We start from the raw sequence: 16869 nt of genomic DNA on the forward strand, positions 1-16869 counted from the left end.
CCACAGAACAAGTTTCTTCTCCTCATTCATCCCTGCTACTGCAGTACTGTGGAACAGTATTCCCCCCGACATATTTCCGAAGGAATACAATATACAGGCATTCAAATCAAATGTAAACAAGTTTCTACTTTCACAACCCATCATCCATATATGGTACTAACGTACTATAGGTTGACCAGCCAACCTTCTGTATATGGGCCCAACATTAAAAAAAAAAAAAAATTATGGAGATGGGACTGAAAAGTTCTGATAAACACCTAGAATGAAAATGGTATTAATGCAGATTACATTATATAAAAAGAAAACTACATTATAAAGTTACATGGTTCTACCTTCATGGTGATTATCACAGCTTCTCAGATCCCTTCCCCCTATATATATGTACACATTCATATGTGTGTGTGTGTGTGTGTTATTTTGCATCATAAGGTATTCTTTTTTTTTTCCTAACCTTCAGTATCTAATAAACTTAAAAATGGTTGTTAACTTTGTAGCACATTCTAAGACATTCATTTGAAAGGCCTCTTCTAAGGGGATATGTTTTCAAGTATATTACCAAAGTAGCTTGAAAAGGTTTATCATGATTTGGTAAGTAAAGGCTAAACTATTAATATTCCTATGAAATATTGCAAAATTCAGGCCTGTGTCTAAATTTGCTAATTCGTCTTTGTTAATTAAAAAATAAAAAATGGGCAGCATTGATTTTCCTCCTCAACTGATTACTTTATTAGAAAATTTTTTTGGGGGGGAGGGAGGGGGGAGGCAGAGTGCCTACTACATTACCTTATGACTGCTTTCGTTTGTTATTATAGAAATTATTCTTGACACTGTGTTATATGTGATTCTATGCAAAATATTCCAAACATTGTAAGTAATCCAGTTTTTTCTAGTTCTGTTTGGCTGATCACTAGATTTCTGTGGTTTTTTTGAATTTGCTTTTTAAAAGTAAATATTGCCCAGCTCTTCTCAGTTAGTAAAAACTAACATTTATTTGCTGTGTAGTATATAGTTCCATGACATAAATTATTGCAAGTTTGAATCCAACATGAGGCATACACACTTGTGTGGCTCCTTGAGTTTGAGGTGTGTGTGTGTGTGTGTGTGTGCGTGTGCGTGCGTGTGCGCGCGCGCACGCTTAAGTTAACTGTTGATAGAGTAAATTTTGCAATATTTCTTGTGATCTCTTAATTCAGTTTTTGAATGTATGTAGTGTTTGTTTTTCTGCTTTAAAAAATCTTTCAGGTTTCTTGGCTATCTTCAGTGTTACAAATGTTAAATCAAAATATTAAACATGTGCATTAATGTTATAGCTATGAGCTGGTTACGAAGTTGGCAAAATTCCTAGTTTATAGGAAAAGTAATAAATAACTGTACCATCATTCTTGACATTGCTCAAGAAAATGTCTTTTAGGTCTTGATTCAGTATGTATGTCATGATCAGTGATTCCTCTAACAAAATTTGTTGTGTGTGTGTGTGTGTGTGTGTGTGTGTGTGTGTGTGTGTGTGTGTGTGTGTGTGTGTGTGTGTCTCTTTCATGAGTGTTTTCACTAACAGATACAGAAACATGCTAAATGTTAATTGGGTAGGATAAGGATTTTTTTTCTCTCTCTCTCTGTGTATATGTGTGTGTGTATTTATATATATATATATATATATAATATATATATATATATATATATTGACATAAATCTGTCAAGTCAATCATAAACTGCATTTTAGGCCCCACAAGATTCAGTTTGTGCAGAGGTCATTTGCATTTGAGATGGTATTGCTGATAGATATAACATTGCATCTCTTGAGCATATTCTCTTCTCTGAGTCTATCTTTTGAGTTTTTTTGTAAAGGCACTAATGCAGTTATTAAACAAGAGCATGACAGTACCAAATTGAAGAACATGTGATGTGTCCTAACTGTGGATTTCATGATTAAGTCAATCTTCTTTTTAGAGGCCACAGTAACAGACACTCAAAACATACCAAACAGTCATGCAATCCATCGTTGGATACTGCAAAGATAGATACTTCTTTCAGCATGATAATCCTCCATTATTTTGTCAACCCATCGAATTCAGACTTCCTGAATAAACATTTCCACATAGAGGACCCGTAAGAATTGATCTCGTTATGTGACCTCATAAGTCACAGATAATAACTTCCCTCTAGATTGTTTTTCTATGTAGGGTATATAAATGTATATATTTAGAGGTGCCTTAACAATAATCTCTACTTATGACTGTTGCACTAACAAGATATCCTACAACAGTACTTTATTTCTTATTAAGTGTTGTAGAATATCTTGCTAGTGTAACAGTCATAAGCAGAGATTATTGTATAGGTGGGTGTACTTATGGAGATCTTACTGAAAGCTATTAAAACCAAGTTTCTGCATCTGAGTAAAAACTCAGCTTCTGTCAGTCAGTATCCATGGAGGTCTTCTTCCCACCTTCCATAAAATGAAAAATTCTCTCTCAGAAGTTTGTATGTTTCTATCATATCACTGCCATTTGCTAATGTCTTTAGTCCACAGTCTGCCTTAATAATCTACTCCACAATCCTGATGTCATCTTTATCAATGTCCTTTGCTCTCTCTTGCTCTACTGTATTAGCTTCACTATGAAAACCAGACCTGTGTGTGTAGCAATCCTAGTGAGGTTGTATCAAGAAGCGAAATGACTTCCTTATCCATGCATAAGGTTTATTTCAATGTTGAAATTACCTTCTGAGTTGTATTTGCAGTCTTTGCTATGTGACTGTTGAACTCTGATTTCCTATCTATTAAAACTTCGAGATTCCTAGCCTGTACATTTTCTTCTGACATAATCATGCCAATATAATATGACAATGAATATCTCATTACACCAAAGTGCATAATTTTTCTAACACAACCACTTTCACATGTCCACAATTCCAACAAATTAAAATTATTTTGCAGGTACTACATATCAGCTACATTTTCTGATTATCTTGCTTGTCTTTGCATCATCAGCAAATTGGTGTATGTCACAGTCATTAATGTAAAGATTAAGTAACAGTGGATCAAGGACTCATCCATATTGGTACCCTGTTAGTCACCTTAAATCTTGAAGATTTCCTCTCCCCCTCTCCACACACCACATTTTGATAATTATCACTCATCAATCCTCTTATCCACACCTAATATTTTATTATCCAATCCCATATTCTCCAATTTATGTTCAGAAGTCTTCCATGCTGTATCCTGTCAAAAACCTTAGCAAAGACCAAAAGTACCATTTACCCATTCCCTTATCTAACTCACTGGTAACATTATTAAAAAAGCTAAGTTGTTTAAACATACTCTTCCCTTAGTAAATAGACTTATGCTGTTATTGCTAATTATAGGTTCTGTGTCACTTTGTGTCTGTAATGTTCATCCTCTTGCCAACTTTTCGAAAGTCTTTACCACTACTTCAGAGATAATGATAGAAATAGTTAGATACTCAGATAAGATATTATGAAACTTGAATAGGGGCTCCCCGTTCTTAGCCAATGACGTACTAGAAGTCACGTGAAGGTCACGCATCAATTTGATTGCACCATTAACCGCCTACAAAGATCTTGGAACATAAAAGGGAGTGCGTATGACTTTGAAAAGAGGAAACAATCTTTACCTTCATTATATAAGATGCACCCCATTTTTAAGATGAATTTTTAAGGTAAAAAAGTGCATCTTATACACTGGAAAATACGGTACTTCAATCTTTGCACACTTCTGTGGAATCATCCCTATTCTGAATAGCAAATTATATTGCCTGCTCAAAGGAACAGACAGTTCAGCTGAATACTTTTAGCATCTGTGCTGATGTTCCATCAGTCCCTATCTCTCATCTCGTCTTCCTTTTGCCTCTTTTACTTTGTGGTGTCAAGGGTTTTATTATTAATCATCGGACCTCAAACTGTTCACAGGATAAGTTGGTCAGCCCTATGCCCCGGTGTATCCTTTGTCCATAGTGTCGAGTTCTCAAGGCCGGTTTGCTTGCTTTACGGGATGAAAAACCCCAAAATAAACTGGGGAAAAAACCATACTGTCCATGCCCAAGACCGGCTAACTTGGCTATGGCTGAGGAAGATCCTTCAGCTCCTCACGTCACCGACGGGAATCGAACCTAGGACACTCCTTCTCCAGGCCAGTCAGCTAATAGGCTAACCACACGGACTCAGTCCCTATTTCCAAATTCTTATTCAGTTTGTGTAATGCAACAGCTATGGTACCTTCTCCCAAGAATTCTTTCTGCATCTGTCACCTACATATCTCCATTCATTAGTTATTCTTTTGCATTCATTCTTTTTTACTTGCTGCACAACAAAAAAAAGAAATTTTTTGGATTGTCTTTAGCTTGAAGAGCCATTTTCTTTTTATACTCGCACTTCTTTCATACAAGGATTATGACAAGCTCAGAAGATAGTTTATAGCTATAGCATTTAATGAGGAGTTGAGCAAACAGGAAATAAACACTGCTTGGGAATTGACAAAGAAATACTTAACATTATCAATGTGTGAATGTATTCTGAAGGTCTGAAGACTGAATAAAGTAGGTGTAAAACTGATGAATAAGGAAATTAAGCATGAAATCTGGAAGAAGAAGGCACTTTAGAAGCAGTTCAAGATGAATAATTGTAATCAGTTACATGAAGAGTATAAAGAGTAAGCCAGGAGAGTGACTAACTAAGGACAACAAGTACAGTATGAACAGAAATTAGCAAATCAAGCAAAGAGAGATTTTAGATATGTGGCAAGTAGAAGGAAGAATGATTATGGTAAGATGATGTTAATGGATGAAAGTGGTAGAATCGTGACTTCTACAGAAGACATTGTTGAGGTATTCAATTTTTATTTATTCATATGGAGTTCCTCCATTCCTTGACTGCCCCTTACAACTGGTTGAACCCTAGTGAGGAATTAAGTATGTATTTTTTGACTGTAGATCCATGTGTATTTACTGGCCAGATTGCCTGTTCATAGGGATGAAAAATCTGGGTGAAAAAACCCCTCTACCTCCATATGAGACGTTAACTCTCCTTTAGTCGAAAGAAACCAGATAAAAGTGGACAGGAATCGAACCCAGGTCTTTCCAACCAAAGGGCTTTGGCTATACTGACTGAGCTGTGGAGGTATTCAGTGATCAATTTAGAATGGTATTTCAACCTCATTGGGATGAAATCAGGAGAAATTCAAGTGTAGAGGACATAGGAGAGGATGGTTTAATTGTGAGTGAGCAGGAGGTATGTGAGAAAATAAATTAAAACTTGATGTCAATAAGATGATAGAATTTGATGATATATCACCATTCGTCTTAAGGAAATGTTCCAGGGAATTGGCAGTAGCATTGGCATGCCTATTTAATAAAAGTCTTATAACAGCACATGTTTCAAGAGAGTGGAAAGAAGGTAAAATTGTTCACTGTATAAAGGTGGTGAAAGGCTGTGGCTACAAATTATTGACCAATCTGTATATCTGGAGTTATGGTGAAGGTACTAAGAGATTGGCGCGAACTAGGATATAGAAATGGGTTGATAACAGCAGTATTCTCTGTGGTTGTCAGCATGGGTTTGTTAAAGGGAGAGCATGTTTTACTAACTTTTGCACTGTAACAAGGTGACAAATGTCTTGAACAAGGGAGCATATACCTTGGTATACTTACTTACATTTTGCAAAAGCTTTTGATAAACTGCCACATGACAAGCTGTTAAATAATTTAAATGGATGGGATTGGATAACAGACTTCTGAGTTGGATCGATGACTGGCTGTCAGATAGGTATGAGAAAGTATTATATGGGGATGCAGTATTCCAGAAGAAGGTCACTAGTGGTGTACCGCAAGGGTCAGTTTTAGGACCATTGTTCAATTTGTATATTAATGATTTTGGGATGGATTTGACTGGTGATTGCAGCTGTTTGCAGATGATGCAAAATTGGGGAAAGTAATGCAGAGTCAAGCAGATGTTATGGCCTTACAAGAAGACTTGAATAGATTGCATGAATGAACATGCAAACGTAACTGTCACTCCAATGTTGCAAAGTATAAGGTTTTGAAATTTGGTAAGGAGTGATGGGATGTAAAATATACACTTGGTGGGGAAACTTTAAAGGAGGTAGAGAAGTGATCTGGGAGTGGTGGTGGTGGACAAGGACCTGAAATTCAGGGGCCACATTGCACAAGTTGTGATGATGTCACATCAGATAATGGCAATGATGCAGAGGATCCTGAAGTATAGAAATAAAGAGGTTATGATATCATTGTATAAGGCCTTGATCAGGCCTCATGAATTATTGTGCACAGATTTGGTCACCAGGTTTTCATGGTAACAAGGATATGTTAGAAAGGGTCCAGAGAAGATTCACAAAGATGGTCAGTGGTTTTTGGAATGTAGAATATGAATACAGATTGAGAGAATGCAAATTACAAAGCCTCATGAATAAGAGAACTGTGAGGAGAATATGATTGAGACATCAGGGGTTGTTATCAGGTTAACATGGAAGAAATTTTTCATAGAATTGGAGAGGGGGATAGAACAAGAGGCAGACCATGAAACCTCTATCAAAGGGATTTGAGGAGGGGAGTGAGGAGCAGGTTCTTTACATGTAAAGTGGTTGGTGAATGGAATGCATTGCATGAGTGTGTCGTGAATGTAGATGCATTGAATCAGTCTAAAGCATGGTTGGATAAGCTCTGTATGTGGTAATGTGTACTTCCCATAATGAATCTCTGACTTCATGGAGGACAGATGTTAATAATAATATTCCATTATTTAAGTATTTTTTAGATGCTTTCCATGCATTGCTGATATCCTCCCCAGCTAGCAACCAATACCTGTTGGTCATAATTTTCTGTTTGTAGTTCAGCTTATAACTTCTGAACGGAATGTCCATAAACTTAGCAACTTACCAAGTCAGTACAGCATAATCACTGTCACCAGCTGGAAACAGTCATGTCTTAAACTGAAATCACCTCAGATCCATTTAAGTGATATAAATGAGACAGTTTAAGTTGTAAGTAGTTAAAATTGAAAGAGATACATACAGATATATGGTTTGTAAAATATACTACAAGATAAAGGTGTATACTATCTCACTGTTATTCATCAAATATATAACTCATTATGAAAATAAGTGGTATTAATCCAGATATGAAAATCATGATATTCATCTCAAATTTTGCTATTAATGCAGATGATGTTATATTCCTAAATTAATCCAGAACAAGTGTTCAGGACTTTTGTACTAAATTGACTCTTACAAAACAAAGTAATGGGACAAAGATGATAATATTTGTTTGTGACTTGTGTACAAGTTTCTTGACCATTCATTACATTCACCAAAACAGAAGTTCATGTTTTCAAGTAAGGAAACTTTTACTTCAACATACTTGATCTGTCTTGCATATATCCTCATATCTGTTATAACTTTCTCTGATAGCTTTTCATATCTTCACACTTCTTTCTTTCTTCATCGTCATCATCATCAAATTCCTGACATGTACCCTCAAGGGGTGTACAGGATATGATAGTACAACATGAAAAAAGATTTACATCATTACTAATTTCCTATCTACAATTTTCCTCCAAATCAGTCTGTTACTTGTCAAGACTCCAACATTATCAGATCTTATATTTCTATCGTCTAAGGCACTTTGTACCCTATCAATCCACCTATATCTTGGTGTTTCTCTGGGTTGTTTTCCTACCAACCTGGCAGAGAACACTTGTTTTGCTAATCTTTCCTCGCCCATTCTGTTTAAGTGACCATACCATCTGAGATTAGCTCTGGTAACGCATTCCTGTATGCTGACAATGTCAAGTTCTTTCCTAATATCCTCGTTTTTAATATGATATTACCATTGATGCCACCTGTTCACGCCTCTAATCTTTCTCAGGACTCTCATATCTGCGGTCTCTAGTCTTTGGTCAAGTGTTTTACTTCTGACCCAGCTCTCAGACCCATATGTTAAAACTAGTTTGAACACTGTCTTGTATACAGCTAATTTAGTGTTCTGACTAATTTCTCTCTTATTCCATTTGAATTTATTCCATTGACTGCCTACTCTGTGTCTATTTCCATATTTAATTTACCATATTCACTAAAAATCGTGACTAAATAGCTGAAATGTTTGTTCCACAGGTTCCCTGTTCACAACGCAGTTGACATTTTCAACAATTCTACCTATTTTTATTGTCTTTGTCTTTTTAATGCTGACCTTCATACCATATCTATTACAACAGCTATTCAATTTAGTCAGAGAATCTTGCAGACTTGTAGCGGATTTATTTAGAAGTATAACATCATCCGCATAAAGCAAAGAGCTGACATTAACATCTCCAATTTTGATATCAGGTTTAATATACCACATTCCTTCATAATATGATCCATATAGATAATGAATAACAGAGGGGATAATGTACATCCTTGTCTCACACCAGATTTAACATTAAACCATCTTCCTGTACTTCCTTCCTTCAATTCCAACTGCTGACTTACAACTCGAATAAAGACAAAGTATTGATTGATATAATGCCCCATTGACACCATATAACTGTAACGTATTGAATAGCTTCTCTCTTGGCACCTTGTCATATGCCTTTTCCAGATCGACAAAACTTAAATACAGATCTTTGTTATATTCCCATGCTTTTTCAACTATTTGTCATAAAGTGAAGATCTGATCCTGACAGCCTCTATTTGGCCTGAATCCAGCTTGTTCTTCACCAAGCTTTTCTTCCACAATTCTTCTCAACCGTTTCTCAAGTATACTTGCATAGATCTTGCCAGGAACACTCGGTAGGGAAATACTTCTGTAATTCTCACATTCAGTTTTATTTCCCTTTTTATATATGGGTACTATTAGAGCTCTACTCCAATCATCGGGAATTCGTCCCTCTGTCCAGGCTTTCTGAACTATGCAGTGCAGCCACTGTAAGACTTTTATACCACCATATTTCGGTATTTCTGGTCGAATATCATCTACTCCAGCTGCCTTTCCACATTTCAAGCCCTTGATGGCTACTTCTACCACTATGCTATCACTGCTTGTTTCATTTAGCAATTTTTCGAAGTAATTACTCCATACTTCAAGGATATCTTTTCTTCAAGGCTTGCCACTGAATCTCCAAAGTTTGGTTCCTGGTCTCAAACTCTTTCATTTTTTCTTCAATAATCTTTGTGTATTTTAGTCTATAGTTCACATCTGAGAGCTACTCAACTTTTATTCGCTTTAAAACTTTCTTACATGTTATTCTTTTCAATATGAAATTCAATTTTATCCTGCTCAAGACTAAATAGTAATCGCTTCCAATTTCAAATCCTCTGTACACTCTGGTGTCCTGCACCACGGAGAAAACATCACTATCAACAATAACATAGTTAATGAGACTTTTCTTATTCCTACCCTCTTCTCTCAGTGTGAATTTGTGCACATTTTTATGTTGGAACATGGTGTTAGTAATAACCAGTCCATGTCCTGAGCAGAAATCCAACAGATATTTGCCATTATTATTAGCTTTGCTCTTTTCTCCAAATTTTCCCAAAATATTTTTGTATGTCTGACAGTCATTTCCTAGTCCGCTATTTAGACTTCCAACAAGGACCAACTTTCCTTTTTTCATTGTATCAGTTGCTTTTTCTAAAGCATCAAAAAATTCTTCCACTTCTACCTTAGTAGAACCTTCTGTGGGACCATAGGCACAAATAAGTCTCATTGTCCAATTCCCCATTCTGATATTTGCCCATATCACTCTACTTGAGACTGCCTGCCATTCAAGAAGATTAGCCTTGTATTTTGTGTTGAATACTATGGCTACTCCTTCTTTTCCTTAATTGACATTTCCTGAGTATAACATTTTGTGTTTATTGCTCAGAAAGATCTCACCAGTTTTTGTCTTTTTTGTTTCAGTCATCCCTATTATGTCGATCTGGTACTTATCTAATTCTTCAGCTAGCTCCATTTCTTTGCCATTCAGGCTTCTTATGTTGATAGTACCGATCTTTAACTCTGGTGATGTTGAGTTAGGGTGTGTGCTTTCAGATTTGTGTGCTCTTCTTTCTCTGAAAAATATATCCTGTCATCCCAAGGCCGTAAGGCAGCAAACTTATTGCTGCATGTGTTTGAGTATGAAGCCTGACATCTTGTATATGATTTTGTATTTGCTTCTGGATATGTTTAACACCAGTATGTAAACCAAATGACCTCTAAATTGGGTGGATATCATCTCTGTTTTTCTATGCGTAGGATTGGGATTTGGATCCTTTGTAGAAATTAGTAGTAGGTGATTTTTATTGTCTAGTGTGAGATCACTACCCTTCTATTTTGAAGGCCTGAAGTCACACAAGGTTATATATGGTTTCTGGGATGAGGTCCCTAGAGGGAGTTATCTCTCCTCATTGATACTCTCATTGAGGGGAAGATGAAAAGAAAAAAAAAAAAACATTTCTTTTTCACATGCTTATTATTTAGTGTATTAAACAATAAGTATTGAACACAATTCCAACAATTAACATAATTCATATTAACTGACTATAATATTACAAAACATTAACTGGGGATATTATTTTACTAGCTGTAGTTGTATATATATTCATTAAAACTTACTTTTCGATATAATATTGTTAAAGATGTTCATGCTAATGTTATGAAATTTCATTTCATTATTTCATTATTTTTTTAAGCTATGGAGAAGGTGTTAATGAAGATGCCATACGACGGTATTTAATGCGAAAGCCTATGACAACTACTGAATTACTTCAGAAATTTAAAAGTAAAAAAACTGGTATGACCAGTGAACAGTTAGTTACAACCATTGCTCAGATGCTGAAGAGGATTAATCCAGAACAGCAGACTATTAAAGGAAAACTTTATTTATCAGTAAAGCCTGGTGTTGGACAGTGAAATGCTTTGTATATATATTTTTAGATAAAAATTAAATTATATCCTACCTTATGTTCTCATTCTGCATTCATACATAAAACCTTTGTTAGTTTTTGTTGTTGGGTAGAGTAGCTGATCCTTCGATATAGCCAAAATACTAAATATTGACATTTAGCAGATGCCTATCAAATAAATCATACATTGACTAATCTGCACCTCCATTTCTGTTGTGACTTTCACACATCACCTAAACCAGTGGTTGCCAAAGTGGTCGATATCGACCCCCCAGGGGTCAATATAACATTGTTAGGAGTCAATAGAAAAATATAAGACATCATTGTATAGATAATATTTAATTCAGTTAATTTGGATTACTTCCATCCTGAATGACAATGCAATTAAGAGTGAATCGTGGGAACAGTGACATGAATAAGACCTATAAGATGGAGCAAGGTCATGAAAATAGTTACGGAGGCCAATCAAGTAGGCCAAAATGATGTATTTACCAATAAATGGATGTCGGTAGTTCCAGCGCGGTGGGAGCGAGATTGCAACACGTGCTCGGTTGCTTATTTACTTATACTTACACGTATTCGATCCCAGTCTCATTTTTGTGCATCGACATACAAGTGAGCATTAATATTCTAAAATTCATCAACATGCATATTATAATTCAATCATTATTCATTCACAAACCAAACTTCTCTATGTTGAAGAGTTGAGTAGGGCTGGTAGTTTTGTACATCCTATAGAAATACTTGAGTAGGTATATTATTTAGACTTATTACTTTTGCTTACTGAACTTCAATTTTAATTATTTTGTTACAACCTCTGTAACCACAATGGCAGCTTCAGATTCTAAAAAAAAATGTAGACAATATTCGTTAGAATATTTGAAACTTGGGTTTATTGCTTCATTAAGAAAGCCAACATTGCTAATCTTGTCAAGAGTCACGAAGCACACCCTTCACATTGACAATGTTAGTAAATTGTATACTAAGTTAATAAAAGTCTTATTTTCATATATATAAGGGAGATTGTATTATTGTTATTTTGTTATCTAAATTAAATTTTATATATTATTTATCCCTCCTATCAAATATGTAATGTTAAGAAGGACGTCAAAAACAGAAACGTATCCCTTTGACTTTAAGCCAATATAATAATATATACTATATTATACATACAATAAACACTGTAACTATAATCTAAAAACTCACATAAGTGTCTTTTTTTGCTTGTCCTATTATAATTACCTAATAGTAAAAAAGAGGGGTCAATAAAAAGTCAAGAAACTCTTGAAGGGGGTCAACGGTCAAAGAAGTTTAGTGACCCCCTGACTTAAACTGTGAACTTAGTTCTACTTGAGAGACATATCAGGAATTTGACTAGCTAGCAAGAAAACCAAATTTTCTTGTTATACTTTGAAAACTGTCCATTTCACTTACATTATGTTTCAAAAATATCATTTTGCATTCCAGATTATTGAGGCATTTTTTGGCTAAATTTATGTGTATCCTTTATTTTATATACAGATTTAAAAGAAATGAACCAGCACTTACTTCACATGAAAAGTCTAATTATTTATTTCCTATCAACAGTTTTCTTCCAAATTTTTTAATCTCTCAAGACTCCATTAATATAAGGTTTTATATTTTGATTTTCTAATGCACCTCTAACTTCATCAATCCACCTAGATCTTTGTCTTCTAGGTCTTTTTCCTTGCATCAAATACCTGGTTTGTTAACCTTTCTCATTCCATTTAAGCAACCATACAATCTACGATTATTTCCGCTCACATTCCTGAATGCTGATAATGTTAAGTTCCTTCCTAATATCTTCATTTTTAATATTCTACCATTGATGCTATCTGTTCACTTGCCTAATTTTTTAAGAATTCTTGTATATGTGATGTCCAGTCTTTGAGCACTTTATTTCTAATCCCTCAGATCTAAAAGTTAAAATTGGTTTGTAGACTATCTTGCATATAGCTGTTTTAGTATTTCGGTGAGTTTCTTTCTTATTTCATATTATTCTGCTGTCTGTTGCCATATTTAATTTACTATCTATGCTAAAAACTGTGCATAAATAGCAGGAATGTTTTACTTGTTCTGTAAATTTCCAGTTCAGGATTAAGTTGTTTTCAGCTCCTCTTTTCATAGTCAGTCTGCTTATTGCAGATTTTCATACCACATTTGCTCTGACAGTTATTCAGTTTAGTTAACAAATCTGCAAACTTGTATTAGATTTATTTAGTAGTAATGTATTGTTTGCTCTAGTATAACACTAGTGCTGAGTTTGATATCAGGCATAATGCTTCTTCATAATGTGATTCATATAAATTTTGTACCTGATTTTCCACGAAACTATCTTCCTGTATTTTTTCCATTCTAACTGCTGACTACAACTGAAATATAGAGCAATATATTGCTCAATATTATATTCTGTTTACATCATATAATGGTAGTATTTGAACAGCTTTCTCTTGGCACGATGTCATATACTTAACTATAGATCTCTTTTATATTCCCATGATTTCTCTTGCATTAGTCAAGATTGGAGTTTCACTTTAAGATGATCTCTATTTTTTCCTGAACCAGCATGTTCTTAAGCTTCTTTCCTATACTGTTTTCTTTAGTCTTTTCTTTCAACTATAAGAATAGCAATCTCACCTAGAAGAACACTCAGTGGGGACATTCCTCTCTGACTTACAATGTTTTATTTCTCTTTTTTTATAGATGGGTACTGTGAGAGCTCTATTCCAATCATCTGGAATTTGACCTTCTAACCAGATCATCTGAATTATACAGGTACAGCCCTTGTGAAATTTTTGATTTCTTTCTATCTGAGCATTTCTGGTCAAATTACATGTACTCCAGCCATCAATGATTTATTCACACTTCAGGTATTTTTTTTAGGCCTACCCTGAGTAAATGGTTATGTACTTTTGATTTGCATACTTTTTTGAATATTTCATCATAATTCTCTCATTTCTTGTTTCAATCAGCAATTTTTCAAAGTTGTTACTCTGCTCATGTAGAATATCTTTCATTTTCACATCACTTGTATATCTCTAATTCCTTTTACAGTATTATCTCTTTTCTTAAGCTTTTTCTAGACTCTAAAACATTTTTTTCAATCCCGATATTCACCATTTATATTCTTACCAGTCTATCCATGACTTTTCTTCAGTGACTTTTACACATTACTTCACATTCCTACATTTTTCCTTGTATTTCCCCATGGGAACTTTTTTATACACTTTCTTCTTCTCCATGATTACTTTATTTCCTGAGTTAACCACCGACTTCTAATTTTTCTTTCCTTGCAGACAACTTTATGACTAGTCTCTCTTGCTGAATCGATGTTTTTTCTAGAGCTGCCTGCTCCTGAGTCTCCAAGGTTTTTTTTTTTTTTTTTTTGCTTTTAAACTTTTTCGTTTCTCTCTTGAATAATGCTTATATGTGTGAGTTTATGGTTCACTTCTGAAACCTATTCAACTTTGATTCCCTTTTTATTCATATGTTCATTTTTATCTTCCTGAAAGCTTTTAGTTTCAAATCTCCCTCCTCCCCATATATTCTGGAACAGTGCGAAATATTGCATTCAGCAATAATTTGAGTCAATTGAATTTTCTTATTCCTTATTTCTTTTCTTCATGTGAATTTGTGTATATCCTTTATAAATATGTTAGAAATCCTGCAGGTGCTTACCATTGTTACCATTTTACTTTTTTTCCAACTTTTCCCCAAACATTTTGAATATGTCTGATGTTCATGTTATATTCTAAAAAATTCCTGTAATTCTTCCTTAGTAGAGACTTCTTTGGGACTATAGGCACAAATAAGCCTTCTATAATTCCCCATGGGCAAGGAGATAGTGTGATAAGTCAGTGGGTTAGGAGCATAAATATCAACATCAATGTTGAAAACAAATTCTTCGGAATTATAATTCCACAAGATGCCCACATACTTGAAATTATCTACTATTCATAATGAAAGATATGAGACTGTTGGAGTCCTAAGAAAAAGGCAAGGCAGTTCGGGGGGGTGTTAGAATCATTGTTGAGAACAGTCTTGAGGTTTATTAGAATACATCAACAGAAAAAAAAAAAGTCTGCTGAATTTCAGAAATTTCTCCAGTTTTGTTTCATTGTGGAAGAAGCATTATTTATTTCAAAGCCAGATGTGCATGAAAGACCTTACGTAAGCCATGCCTGTGTATCATTTAGTAAAAGAAACAATGCAATCAAAATGGTATTTAAATATAAAAAAAAAACATGAGATAGAGAAAATCCATGATAAGGAATACGTTAAATAAAAAAAGTTACACAAATGTTAAAGACTTAAATATAAAAATCACAAATCTGATATAGAATTCTTGCAACTACTTAAACATCGTTATTAGTAACAGCTAATTTAAATTCTGGTCAGGCTTATATGTTGGTTACTTATAACTTTCACTTTTCAGGAAATAACGTATACTAAAATATTAATTATAATAGCTTTAATTCATACTTTCCCGTATTTTGGCAAGGTTACATTGCCATCATCAGGGATTACAAAAACAGTGACGTGCACTAACACTGAGAAAATGAGATTGATGAAAGGCAACCAAAGTCAGGCATAGAATCCTAAATGGCACCACCTAGTGGGCTATATTAGGTGGTCTTGGTCTTTGGGCTGAAGATCTGAGGATGAGAAGGAAATACAATGTTTTATTTCCACAACCACAGGCCACATAAAAATTGGCATCCCATCCACTCCAGTAAAGACCAGTCACATTCCCTAGACTTTTCAGGTGTCTATCAGGTCCCTTGCAGTTGGCAAATGTCTCACTACGACCAAACAAGCAGGATAGCCATTATCAGAATTTCTGAACAGAAGGACCACATCCAGTTCTATCATTACAGCCACTCAGGACTTGCTGACCATGCTTTGGACACCCACCACAGGATACACTGGAAGAAGGCCACTGTTACACTGCGGCAAATACAAATATGAGAAGCTATTCTTCAAATCCATCTCAGCCCTAAGAAACTTTCCAAACCTCAACAAATTTGGGTGCATAAAACTGCCCCAAATTTGGTAAGATCATCAGATCTTCAGCTCAATGACCAATATCACCTAATCTAGCCCACTAGGGCAGTGGTTCCCAAATTTTCGATTCTCGGTGCCCTTGCTGAATCCAGGTTTTCCCAAGGCGCCCAATGTTAAATTCTAACAAGTACACTTTGCGAAATAGCGAATATTTTTTTTTTAATTAAAGGGTTAGGTAAAAATAAATAAAACATGTTTAAGATCACAAAAAAAAAAGTAAGTGAACAAATTTAACTAATTATCATTAGTGGGATGGATGAGCCTGTCGATCACTGCACATTTTCTCAAATCTTGATGCAAACTGGACACAACCACCCTTATTTCCTTCTCCACATTGATTTTCACACGATACTTAGTTTTTATCACAGCGGCCACGAAAATCCAGCTTCGCATAAGTAAGAAGTCGCAAATGGACTTAAAATTCTCTGAGCTCAGAAAGGGATATTCATCTTTTACTGATATCCAAAATTCAGTTAATTCCATGCTTCTAAATTTTGTTTTCAACGTACTGTCACAAGACAACTCAATAAGATTCTCTTCTTCTGCAGCAATAAATTCAGATAGAGCACTGGCATTAAATGGATCTTGAATGCATGCAAATTTATCGATATCTATCATTTTGAAAATATTTCTAAAATCAGATAAGTGTTCTTCAAAAATGGATTTCATACCTCGAGAGAAATCAGCTTCATTGGAGGTCAAAAATTGTTGCAACAAGGGGAAACAGTCTTTGCCTTTGTCTTCATTCATTTTTATTTTCCATAGTTTTAGTTTTTTTATAAAAGCTGAAATTTTCTCAATTGACTTTAAAAGGTGCATGTTGCATCCCTGCATGGAGAGATTCAGAGCATTCATCTTTTCAAAATTATCACATAATTATGCTAGTTTTACCA

The 16869-nt window shown here is 34.8% G+C and overlaps 1 protein-coding gene across 1 annotated transcript in view; it reads left to right on the forward strand.

The window, feature by feature from the left end:
• LOC150092552 (general transcription factor IIF subunit 1-like) overlaps nt 1-10949 on the forward strand; it is a 185258-nt gene extending 174309 nt beyond the window's left edge. The window contains exon 12 of the mRNA XM_090414316.1: nt 10679-10949. Coding sequence (XP_090270442.1) covers nt 10679-10898 — 220 coding nt within the window. The 3' untranslated portion in view covers nt 10899-10949. The remainder of the gene's footprint in view (nt 1-10678) is intronic.
• The last annotated feature ends 5920 nt before the right edge of the window (nt 10950-16869 follow it).

Source organism: Typopeltis vanoorti, chromosome 25 (genome assembly GCF_054136105.1).
Source record: "Typopeltis vanoorti isolate ZY-2024b chromosome 25, IOZ_Tvanoo_1.0, whole genome shotgun sequence".
In the NCBI taxonomy this organism is placed as follows: domain Eukaryota; kingdom Metazoa; phylum Arthropoda; class Arachnida; order Uropygi; family Thelyphonidae; genus Typopeltis; species Typopeltis vanoorti.